Source organism: Protopterus annectens, chromosome 3.part1 (assembly GCF_019279795.1).
Source record: "Protopterus annectens isolate FY-2018-M chromosome 3.part1, PAN1.0, whole genome shotgun sequence".
Classification (NCBI taxonomy): Eukaryota; Metazoa; Chordata; order Ceratodontiformes; family Protopteridae; genus Protopterus; species Protopterus annectens.
The window spans coordinates 1,155,161,500-1,155,174,440 of NC_056732.1; the positions used below are offsets into that span (position 1 = coordinate 1,155,161,500).

The 12,941-nt window shown below is 40.0% G+C and overlaps 1 protein-coding gene across 1 annotated transcript in view; it reads left to right on the top strand.

Annotated features, from left to right (window-relative positions):
* Nucleotides 1–12,941, top strand: part of FAM135B (family with sequence similarity 135 member B) — a 2,319,882-nt gene that overhangs the window by 2,305,740 nt on the left and 1,201 nt on the right. The window contains exon 19 of the mRNA XM_044067284.1: nucleotides 12,798–12,941. This exon is cut by the window's right edge and continues 1,201 nt beyond it. Coding sequence (XP_043923219.1) covers nucleotides 12,798–12,941 — 144 coding nt within the window. The remainder of the gene's footprint in view (nucleotides 1–12,797) is intronic.

A 12,941-nucleotide genomic window follows, 5' to 3' on the forward strand; every position in this document is an offset into this window, starting at 1 on the left:
TGCCAGAACCCACTTAATCTCATCCCTATTCTATGCTTCCCCCATATACACCAACCTCTCTAAAAATAACTTCAGCAGACTAGCTATATCATATAATAATATTGCTAGATTTGCTACAAGCTCTCCTTTTAGAACACATCACTGTCTGAATCTAAAACAACTAGGCTGGTTAGAATTTCTTAACCAGCTTCGATTTCACCAACTTAAAATAGCCCATAAAACCCTGTATCAACCTAGCAACACTCCAGTACTCTTTAGCCTCATTATACCATATAATAACCTCAAGAATCTACGCTCCTCAAACAAATGTTGATTAATACTACCAAATCAAAAAACTCAGCAGGCGACTCCTTGTTCTCTAACTCTGTCGGAAAAGTATGGAATCAACTACCACATGACCTTACATCTCAGACCTCTCTCCCACTTTTTAAAAGGAATCTAAAACTATTTCTCAATAACCACTGGTTATGCTCCTGTACCAACCCTGACTAACTTTTATCCTTGACTCTCTTTTTCAGCCTACATCCACTACAGTCCTCCCTACAATGCCTCTATATATTATGTTCTACATATAAATCCATGTTTACATATATATTATTGTCATTGTTCACTTTGAGTAGTATAATTATGCACATCTGAAAAAAAAATTTTTTTTTTAGTTTTTAACTAATTTTTGTAACAATGGCTGCTTTTTACTTTTTAAGCTTTATTAATTTTTTTGCATGTTTTCCTGGAGCTTTTCTCCCCGGGCCTCTACTGAAAATGGACATGTATCCAGTTAGACTAGCCCGGTCAACAAATGTAAAATAAAATAAATAAATAAAAAATTGCACAAAGGTGTGTGGCGTTGTGTGGAGGTGCATGGAGGTGCACATAGCACACTAATGAACAAGCAGTAGCTGTGTTTAATAGATGCTAATTATAGCATAAGCAGGTGAATTGCATTTTAATGAACCAATCCAGCATGGCAGAGCTAGTCAACAACCTATAAAGCATCCATGTAGCCTCCATTGTTTTTTTTCTTGAATACTTCAATACCATTGGACTAGAGACAAGGAAATTTTAACTGCACACAATGATAGGAGCTGCTACAGCTTTGCTCCTTATATATGTGCTAGAGGCTGAAGCCAGTGCTGCTGGTGCTGGTGACAATAGGCCTAGGCCAAGAATGAGAAGAGTGTTCAGCCCCAGGGTAACTTATCAGATGCTACATGATCCGGAGATTGTAGAGTGCTACAGGGTGGACAGCGACACATTACAAGAACTCTGTGAGCTCTGCCACCCTCAAACCAGAGCCAGAGCCAACAAAGAAGAACCCATCCCAGTGGAAACTAAGGTGTGGATAGCCCTTAGAATCTTAGCTACAGGTACTGTTCAAAGACCAACTGGGGACATGATGAATGTGTCACAGGTATCATTATCCAGGATCTTCCACCAATTCCTTGATGCTGTGCTCATGCATGCCAGTGAGCACATATGTTTTCCCTGTAGTTCTGAGGAGAGGGCCAACAATATGTAACAGTTCTACCATATAGTCAACAACCCTAAAGTACTGGGTGACATAGATTGCACTCATGTACACATTAAGGCACCACCTGGTGAGCAGAGTAGAATCTCCATTAACCACAAAGGATACCACTCCATCAGCTCCCAAGTCATGTGCAATGCCCAGGAAATTATCTTGAATGTGTGTGCTGGCAAGCCTGACAGTTATCAATACTACCATATCTGGCACACATCACAGCTGTACCACATGCTTGCTAGGGTGGACATTCCACAAGGCCATTCACTGGGGGATGCCGGCTATGCACAGGAACTATGGCTGATGACACCCATCAGAAGTGCAGACACACACACACACACACACACACACACACACACACACACACACACACACACACACACACACACACGCAGTCATGGAGGAACGGCATAATGAGGCAAACATTCAAACCAGCAACATCATACAGAGAATGTTTAGGCTGCTGAAGTCACAGTGACAGTGCCTAGATACATCTGGTGGATGCCTGCAGTAAAATCCATGCAAGTGTACACAAGTTTTCACAGTATGTGCTATGCTACAAAATCTGATTTTGTAGAAACAGCTGCAGCATGATCAGCAAAGGGAAGGAACTCACATCCTTCCAGCAACACCTAGGTCACCACAACCACAGTTGGAGAAGGACTTGTAGTGGGAACCACAAGCTGCTGTGCCTGTAGGCAGACATAGGCATGTACAGTATGCCCTTGCTTTGGCTAAGATACAATGCATAGTACATTCACTGACCACCTAGGTGGCTAATACCTTTCTCCTACTCACATACATATAATAAAACTGATGACAGGAAACTCACGCAGCATTTACCTCCCCATGAATCCATGAATTGGCTGTGTACTGCATGCATCAGACAGAGTCAGCCCTGAACTAAATTGTGTCAGCTGCTACATTTGCAAGGTAAGTCCTGAATGTAGACTGTAGTCTTGAATAATATTATGGCATATCCTTGTATTTTGCAACTTGGTAAAGTAATCAAGTAAATAGTGGTGGATTTGTACAAAAAGTACTTTAACATGTCACAGCAGAGACGTATTTGATTTATATGTGTCCAGTAATAAGTAGTAGTCCTCAGGCATCAAAGATTCATACACTTATACCTCTCAAGAATACTGATGATTACTGTATAGCCTCAGTTTAACACCATACATTTTTACTGGTAAATCATTAAAGAGATAAGTTAGAAAGTAATGATACACTTTGCAGTTTCTGACTTACAACCCTTCCCAAGATCAAGGAACAGGCAGAATGCAGAACAAGGAGCGTAACAAAAACATCATATCCTTGCTTGTGCCATAGCAGTCACACCTTTGCTCTCCAACAAAAGAACAGGATATGCTTATTTGTGGCATAATAGTAACTGAGCTTTGCCCCCCCCCCAAAAAAAAAAGAGCAGTGTGCCTTTGTTCATGCCATAACAGTAACTCAGCTATGCTGCCCCCAAAAGAACAACACATGCCTGTTTGTGCTTTACAACCTGGCCTTCTATTGCTGGCAACTGCATATCACATAACTTCCAGTTAATATCTTCACACATTTTAAGGCCAATTATATGGAATGGCTGACACACTGCATGTCACACACTACTGGTGAGATAACTGAAGTGCCAAGAAATACAACATGTAAGACAGAGCTGTATATTTGCAAGCATAATCAAAACAAGTTGTGTGATAACTAAATGGACAATGTCCAAATATAGTAAAGAGAATTACAAGTACAAATCACAGCTGATGGTTTGATAGTAGTGTACATTCTGATGCAGTTGGTTATATGAATAATGACTTCAGTTCTTTGCTGCAAAGCTGTTTCTGTGACAAAGAGGAATAAGGCATACATCCTGTTTTCTGAAGATGCATTAGTGTGAGAGTTGAAATCCTGAACTATGTAGAAATATCTTGTGTGTACTATTATGTTCTACTGTGTATGTCATACATTGGTTTTCCTCATTTCATGTATTTCTCCTTTTTTCAATTCCATATTCCTATACCTTTACCAGACAACAAATACATTACAGGTTGGGCTGTGCTCATTTGGTTTGCAGAAAGTGCCACATTACAGAAAGAGGACAAACCAGACCACCTAGGAAGCAGACAACCACAAATATAAACCAGATATATGAAATTAATGCTCTTGGACATTACAAAACCTGTCTTAGAGTACAGATGGAGCTATCAGACATTTGCAATTTGTCTCGCATTTATGTACTGCTTACCTGTTCGCAAACAGGCATGTCTCTCATGAGTGTAAACTTTGTTCACCATTGCACAAACCACCTGCTCACTGTGGTGTGGGACTGTATATATATATATATATATATATATATATATATATATATATATATATATATACTTTATTAGTGGTGTTTATTCTCCATTTCCTTGGCCTGACATAAGACTATATGTGGAAACATTACAACCCAAGGGCCTGATCTAATTATATTTACAATATATTCATGTGTTACCCCCCCCCTGCCCCCACATCACCAAGCACTACAACACTGGGGTCTCAGTACTTTTTCCACACATATATTAAGCACACTTCAAAATGTAATATACAATATTTTCTGCTCCATCATGGACAGGGCCAGTTGATGGTACTTACAACCTCACTCTGCTAAACTCAAACATCCGACAATGGTCACTAAGGCCACATGTGTTGCTACACACATAGGCTTTTAAACAGCCTAGTGCTATTAATACTATTAGGCTACTAGCCTCATATAATGCCTTGATGCTATGTGCCTAGGCAGGCCTCTCAAGCTGTTGTGCACTACATGGCCTGCTGATATCATCTACTATAAGTACATCTGCGCTCTTGTATAAATCTGTCTTGTGCCATGATGCTTGCATTAAGTACTGTATTCTTTAGTCTGTGCACTTAGATAAGTGGGGTTTTAGTTCTCAGTGCAGTTGACTGTGTGTGTGTGTGTGTGTGTGTGTGTGTGTGTGTGTGTGTGTGTGTGTGTGTATGTGTGTGTGTGTGTCTAATCAGCAGAGTAGGTGTAGTATCATACAGTTACATCTCTGATGGCCAGTTTTATGAGAGTTGCTCATGTCTATGCATCCCTTTCATACAGGTCTCCCAACCTCTTGTCTTCCACATGGCCTGCTGATATCATCTACTATAAGTTCTCCTGCACTCCTGCATAAATCAGACTTGTGCCATGGTGGTTGCATTAAGTACTGTGCTGTGTAGTCTTGTACTTAGATAGGTAGGAGTTTTATTCTCACTTTTGTGGGGTGGGGGATAAGCTGAGTTACTCTTATGGCACTAACAAGGATATGTTGCTCTTCTTACACTCCTTGTTTTTTATCAGAGGTGAGTCTGACAGTGGAACTGTGGCCCTGTGCCACCTGATGTCAGTATCTTAGCAGACTTTGATGATAATGGTGGCCAAACAGAGGTGCAGTCAGGAGGTGCAGAGGTTGAATCTGACAGAGAAGTCGACATACCTCTATCCCCTGCATTTACATTGCACACAGCCAATAGGTGTATGCCCACCCATTCCAATGAGCCCACAGATGTTGGACAAGTGGAGGGTGAAGACATTGATCAGGGAAGTGTGGCTACTGTGGCTTCAGTGCATATTGAGTCTGATCATAGCCAAAGTGTGGATGATACGCTACACAGGAGGATTGATAGGGGTGCTCTGAGGGGGCCTGCTGTCCCTTCTACACCTGGCAACTCTACATATGTTTAGGGCCATCATGGAGGCACAGGCATGTTCCCATAGGTGGTCCAGACAAATGTTTATGGTTGTGTATGTGGTTCAGGTTGAAATATGTGACTGCCTCCACTGTCTTGCCAATTCACTGGATTGGATGAATGAAACTTTGGAATGAGGGGTATCTATGATGGACAGAGGGTTGTCTGTTACGGAATGAGCAGTGTCTATGATAGTGCATCTGCTGGGAGGGGAACGTCGTCCTTTTGGGCATAGGTCAACCACAACATATGCTGATAGCCAATGTGGCCATGCCTGATCACACTCCAGTAGTGGCAGTATTTCCACTGCTCCATCAGTGAGTGCGCTGTCCACACCCACATATGGTAGGCCATGGGGTCATGTTCCTGGGCATTCCTGTGAAGGGACCTCATCCAGTGAACAGCAGTCATTTCTTATGGTCAAGAATGCCAACAATGAACTATCACCTCTACCATGCATGGCTCACAGCATCTGGCTTGGCTATGGTCACACACACACACACACACACACACACACACACACACACACACACACACACACACACACACACCAATTTCACCTGGAGGACCTCTACAAACACACACAACAGGTACTTATTCTGTCTCACTGCCAATTTTTTTGTCCAAATATCTGCCACCTTCTCCTTTGCATTCACACACACTTACTGACCGCTTGTGTCAGCCTAGGCTTCCTGCCCCCCCCCCCAATACCCTGTGCAAATGATTATAACTTTGCCATATCTCAGTGTTCTACCTTTCTTATTCAGGGATAAATAATCTGTGTCTGATTCTCAGTGTGCATAGCTAACTTACTGGCTACTATATCTGCATTGCTGTTGTAGAAATGTTCACTGTACCTGTGACTTACATTGCCTTGGAAATCTAGAGAATTGTTACCATCCATATGTCACAACTTTATAGTGTACACTGTTGTAATGGTTGTGAAGTCAGAAACTACAATGTGCATCACTACTTTGTAACTTTTCTCTGTAATAACCACCACACAACACTCTCAGTAATTGATGATAACTGTGCTAGAGGTTCATAGATTTATAGGTAGGTACTAGGCTATCGGCCCAAGGGCCTAATTGAATTCAGAGAGATAAAGGCTTTCTTTTTGATACTCAGGGTACATGGCTAACTTACCGCTTAGTATATCTGCACTTGTGGTGTTTAACTGGTCATTGTATGTTTAACTTATATTGACCTTGAAATGTTCCACAGTTGACAGCATCAAACTGTCACAACATTATAATGGATGCACTTGTAAGGGCTATTAAGTAAGAAACTGCAATGTGTATAATTAATTTCTGACATGTCTGTTATAGGATTTTCATGTCCAAACTTATGGTGCACTTCACAGGTCATGCCATGATATTTTGATCTTTGGAATGTATGACAGCACGGCATTTTGTTTTCCCTTTCCTTAGTGTTCTTCACTTAAAGTTCTTATTTGTTGCCACAATTTGTGTTTGTGTCAGAGGTGGAACCACCAGCTCCTGTGGGTTTAGGCAGACATAGGCATGCTCAGTTTGTCCTTGCACTGGCTAAGAGACAATGCATAGCACATTCACACACCATCTAGGAGCCTAAAACCTTCCTCCTATTCACATGCATGTAGTAACATTGATGCCAGGCAACTCACACAACCTTTAGCTTCACATGTATTGGATGTGTACTGCTTACATCAGTCAGCCCTGAACTAACACTGTGGCAACTGCTGCATTTACAAGGTAAGTCCTGAACCTGGAGTGTCTTATTTAATAATATCATCGTGGGTCTATATTATATTTTCGAAAGTTTCAAATATCGAACACCATATGGTCGACACCATATGAGCGATGTTTGAAATTTCGAAAATATAACACAAAAATAAAAATAAAAAACTATACTTAACCTAGATGCTGTAGGCAGGGGGGCAAGTCCCACTGCACCCCCCATGTGGAGGGCTGCACCCCCACACCCCCACTACTTAAATATTCCTACTCAGATATTGCACTGCATTGAAGTAAATGGAAATTATTCCCTACGGCGATTTCCATTTTAAGCACGTGACGTTTTGACATTTCAACCAATCGGGTTTGCGCAATACGTGTTCACTGTTTACAATTTTCGATCACGCAATAGGAACCCTATCATGGCATATCCTTGTATTTCATCACTTGGTACAGTAAATAAGTCAAAGGTTGACGTTATGTACAGAAATTACCTTAACATGTAACATTAAAGAGAGAACTTAGAAAGTAATGAGACACATTGCAGTTTCTGACTATACAACCCTCACAAGATCAAACAACATACAGGGTGGAAAGCAAGGACAGTAGCAAGGTCAGCATATCCTTGTTTGTGCCATAGCAGTAACTCACCTGCCCCCCCCAAGAGAGCAGTCCATTCTGATTTGTGCCATAACAGTAACTCACCTTTGCTCACCCCAAAGGAACAATCTGTGCTTGTTTATGCCATAACAGTAACACAGCTTTGCCTCTACCCCCTCAAAAGAACAATCTTGCATGTGCCATAACAGGAACTCACCTTTGTTCCTCCCCTCAAAAAAAGAGCAGTCTATGCTTGTTTGCACAATCCAACCTACCTTTCAGTTGTTGGCAACTGTATATCATATTATCCCCAGTTAATACCCTCACACATTTTAAGGAAAATGATATAAATTGGCTTACACACTGCATGTTTCTGAGTACTGGTCAGATAACTGATGAATGCCCAAGAAACACAGAAAGTTATGACATAGCTGAATATTTGCAATAATCATAACAGGTTGTGTGATCACTAAGTGTACTACATCAGAATTTAATAAATATAATAAATGTACAAATAACACTTTATGCCTTGATATCAGTATAAATTCATTTGCACTTGGTTGTGTGAAGAATGACTTTAGTTCTTTGCTGCAAAGCTGTTTGTGTGGTAAAGAGGGATAAGGCACTCATCTTGTTTTCTGAAGGCGCATTGGAGTGAGAGTTGAAATCCAGACTTATGTAGACATATCTCATGTGTACTAACATTTTCTAGTGTGTATGTCATAGATTGATTTTCCTCATTTTAACTATTTCTCCTTTTTTTTGGCCAGTGTTTAAGTGATGAGCAGCTTAGTACAAACATATTTGGCTGTGCTCATCTGGTTTGCATGAAGCTTGGCAGTGTACAAACTGGATGAATGGACCACTCAGGTAACAGAGCAGACAAGACCTGGACAGCCACAAATAGAAACTGGATGCATTCAATTACTACTAAATATATGGCCTGGCAATGTGCACCATCAAGCAGTTTGTTTGTGTGATGGTAAGCAATATGCAGAGGTTTCAAATGTTGCAAAGCAAAAAAGTGTACACTCCCAGTAAGTACGATACCTGCTGCAATTGGTGGGAAAATATAATTCTATATTGGTCTTGTTCTGTAGTAAGCATGGCAGGTGTTGTGGAAAGGGATTGACATTCTGTGCTCAGAGATGGGGTGTCCAAAAGACTAAAGTGTTTTTTGGACTCCTAGTGAATGAATGAGGGCACAGGCTATTCAAGAGGGACTGCTATGGCTCAGATTACAAGTCAGAGGCATGGAATAGTCTTGCCTGGGCTTTGACCAATGCTACCAGTATCCCCCACACTAGTGAACAATGTAGACATGACTACAGCAACCTCCAGAGGAGGAAGAGGGATACCCTCAAACATTAGAATGAGAACTGGGAGCACCCCACAGATGTGTAAGTATCAATTACAGAAGCTACTTTTAAGAGTTAAAGGCTGAATATAGTCATGACTGCCATTCATAATGGTAGTCTGTTGTGTTTTTTCCACAGCTGTCACAGACTGAGAATTGAATGTGCAAACTCATGCTGCCAGATTGGCATGGATGAGAGAAGTATGTGGTATGTATACAGCAGAACAGTACAGTTATTGTAGCATTAAAAGTTTAAGATATTTTATTTGGTGTATCTTCTACGATTGTATCAAGGTGAGCATGCATATCTCAACTGTAACAACAAGTATACATGTATTAGTCTCTTAGCCAAACCAACAGTACAGCATTAGACAGTAGTCAGAGATTGTGGGTTCATATAACTCACTTCCCAGCTATACAATACTGTTAATTTGTTATCAGTATTATACAGTACATTCAAACCTCTATAGCAGCTGTAATCTGTATAATTGGAACTTGCACATGTGCAGTATATGCACACATCGAGGACTGATTGCTGCAATTTGTAGTATAGTGTGCATCTCTTATGAGCTGGTTAGTCTTAAAAGTAAAAAAAGTTATTTGTTAGGAGTTGGTAGTCTTAGAAGTAAAGGTAGCAGAATAGAGTCAAATAATTGTATGAATGCATTGTACGTCACATATGACGTTGCTAATGTTCTCCCTTTTTTTCTCTCATCCAACCCTTATCTTCTCTTTTTTTCCCACAGCAGGATAGACCTGCCCCACAGGATCCTCCTTCCCTCACTCCACTGGCTATGACACTGAGGCCCAGAACATCTTGGATGCAACCTGGCAGCAACCCTCTGCTGCCACTGCAGTACCCGACTCCTCAGGTAGTTTTTCCCTATAAGATAGGCCAGTGGTTCCCTCCAGCAGCAGTGACAGAGGTGGTGATTTTACCACTCACTAGGAACTGCCAGGATTGGTGTGGAGGATTCTGCACCACACAGTTGGTGCACACCTACACCAGATGGAGGTACTGCTCTACTCCACTACTGTATTGTTATTTTGTCTTACCAACTAATGCATTCATGGTTTCCTTTTACAGTTGAGATATTCGTGCTGACTGTTATTTGAGAATATGGGATTGTTGCTTTGTGCTACAGACTAAGGTATGCATATTTATTTTTATAGTTGTGATATGCATGCTCAATTTGATTCAATACCAAGAAAGCTGTCTTCAACTTTTAATGCTACAAAAAACGTACTGTTCTGATGCATACATACCTCATGCTTCTCACATATTTGCCAATCTCATGTCATGAGTCCTCACATTAAGAGCCCTCTCCATGACAGCTGTGGAAAAAACAGAACAGAACAGAATATCATTATGAATACCAGAATTGAATTTATTCAGCTTTTAACACTTACAAGTAGTCACTGTTATTGATACTTACACATCTGTGGGGTGTGTCCAGTCCTAAATTCCCTGATGCAATGGTTGAGGGTATCCTTTTTCCTCCTCCTGAGGTTGTCGAATTGGTGTCGACATTGCTCGTCAGTGCAGGGAATACCTGTAGCACTGGTCAAAACCCTGGCAACACTATTCCATGCTTCAGATTTGTATTCTGAGCCTGAGTAGTCCCTCTGCAGTAACCAGGGCCCATGATGCTGAACTAGGAGTCCAACAAACACTTTGGACTCCTAGACACCCCAGCTCTGCACTCGGAAGCATGCTCCCTCACCAGAAACTCCAGACTTCACTACCACAGATCAAGTCCAATGTAGAATGAGGATTTCCCACCAATCATGCTTTATATCCTGATATTCTGCCACCAATTACAATTATCTTGCTAAATGGGTATGTACATAGTGTTTGAAAATGCTGCATGATACATACCATTGTGCAAACATGGTGCACAGGTTCTCCACTTCCACTGTTTTTGCTACATGGTACATTGTGGAAACAGTGGCCAAAAAATTTTAAATGAAGAAAATTAAAGAAAAGGAAAAGCAAATGCCATACTGTCATACTATCCTTGGGCAGAATCACTGCTATCTGTGACCTTACTTCTCCAAAAAAGAGGAACAGTAGCCCTCATAATATGAACAAATGGGAAATAATGTGAACAAATGGGCAATATGTGTAAAACATACTAATGGCTTACTAACATCTTAAAGTAATGTGGATCTTCATGCAAAATTAACTTTTTAAGACCCAGAATGAAGTATGTGAGAGGCCAGCAACTGTACACAGAAATACTATCCGCAATCAAATAAGAGGTTTCATAGCCAACAAGACTGCTGCAAACCGTGAAACCTTGCTTACGCATGCCATGCTCATTAATATGTATGACAAGATGCTGTGCAATGAGCAACATCACATCCGTGGTAACACTCCATGTCGGCCCTGTTTGAAGCCTATGCAGAGTTTATTGAATCCTGGGGAAGGATTACATGATTGAGGGGATAACATAAGATGTATTCTTGGGAAAAGAGAATAAATGAAATGACATTGGAAGTGTAAAAGTAAATATAAGATATAGTTTGAAGGAATATATAAAATAATGAGGATAGTAAATGAATGGGAATTATATAAAATGTGAAACATCCTTGGAAATACACATGTATTTTTTTCAGAAAATTTAATATTTTGTCTGAGAAACATGAAAGTGGATAAATATGCACTGTTTGCAGTAGCATTGATTTGACATTCCATTTCATTAGATAACTGTTAATTTAAACCTATATTGTTACTGTAGTACGAGTCTGGTAAAGTGAAGATAGGGGATTTGCAGTTTTCTCCACTATTAGAGTAATTAGAGAGCCTGACAGCAAACAAATATTGTAAGTGAATGTAAAGTTCTTTCTTTCATTGTTTGTTCTTCTTTTACCTGTATTTGTATTGTATACTGAAAATTGTAATAAAAATCATATTATAAAAAAAGAGTAATTAGAGAGGAGGAGTGGAGATAGGAACCCCCCATGAGACATGACACCCCCTAACTAAACACTGTTTATGCATTGCGTTTGGTTCCATCTGAGTTGTTTAGTTAAGTGGGGAGAATTTGTCTGCTTCCCCACTGTTGTGTAACTGTGGGGTTAAATATTTTAGAGATATGGGGGTGTGTAGGTGCTGGGGGCTTGCATTATTTTAGTGTTTCAGTTGGTTGGAACACAATCCAGTGGTTACAGTATATTGAGTCCTAACTATTTGTACATGCAATAATTTGTCATACACTTTCTGATTACTAAGGCAACATTTTTCTACTGTATAATGTCAGAGGCCAAATAAGAAACTGTTTCACTTTTTTGGTTGCACAAAATTTTTATCTTGCCAATTGGAAAAAAAATATCATAAAAAATGCATACACAGGTAGTACTGCAGCGCAATTTAGATTCAATGAACTCAATAGATATATCTCGGCTTCATCATGGTGTATACTATTGATCAGCATAACTAAATCCTGCAATAGCCTGTACTTTAGGTATTTTTATTGTTGTAAATTATTGTAGACATTGACAAATCTAGTTAGATCTCTGAGAGAAGAGTTGAGTCTGAGCCTGACTCCAGTTTTAAACAAACTTGTTGAGAGATTAATGATGTAAGGAAACTGATACTTCATATTAATTCTCTTCAATACACATGATAAGATTTTATGTCAAAATTCTGATATTAAGGTAAATAAGCAAAATTAGCAAATGTTATCATGAATGAATAAAGGGCTGCTTAGCAAAATTGTGTCTGTTACAGAGTTCTATTTAGAGCAGTAAGCACTTACTTCATCTTCTGACAAAATCAAACAGTACAATTGTACTTTTAACTTGCCCTTTTATGTATCAGAAACCTTTATAAGCATTAATCCATTTCTTCATCTTTTTTCAGGTCCTGTATATACTGAAATGATTAATAACCTTCTACAGCCTTTGGTAGATGCAAAAGACTGCACATTAATTCGACACAGTGTTTTCCATGCTCTTCCAAATACTGCTAACACGTTGATTGGACGGGCGGCACATATTGCTGTAC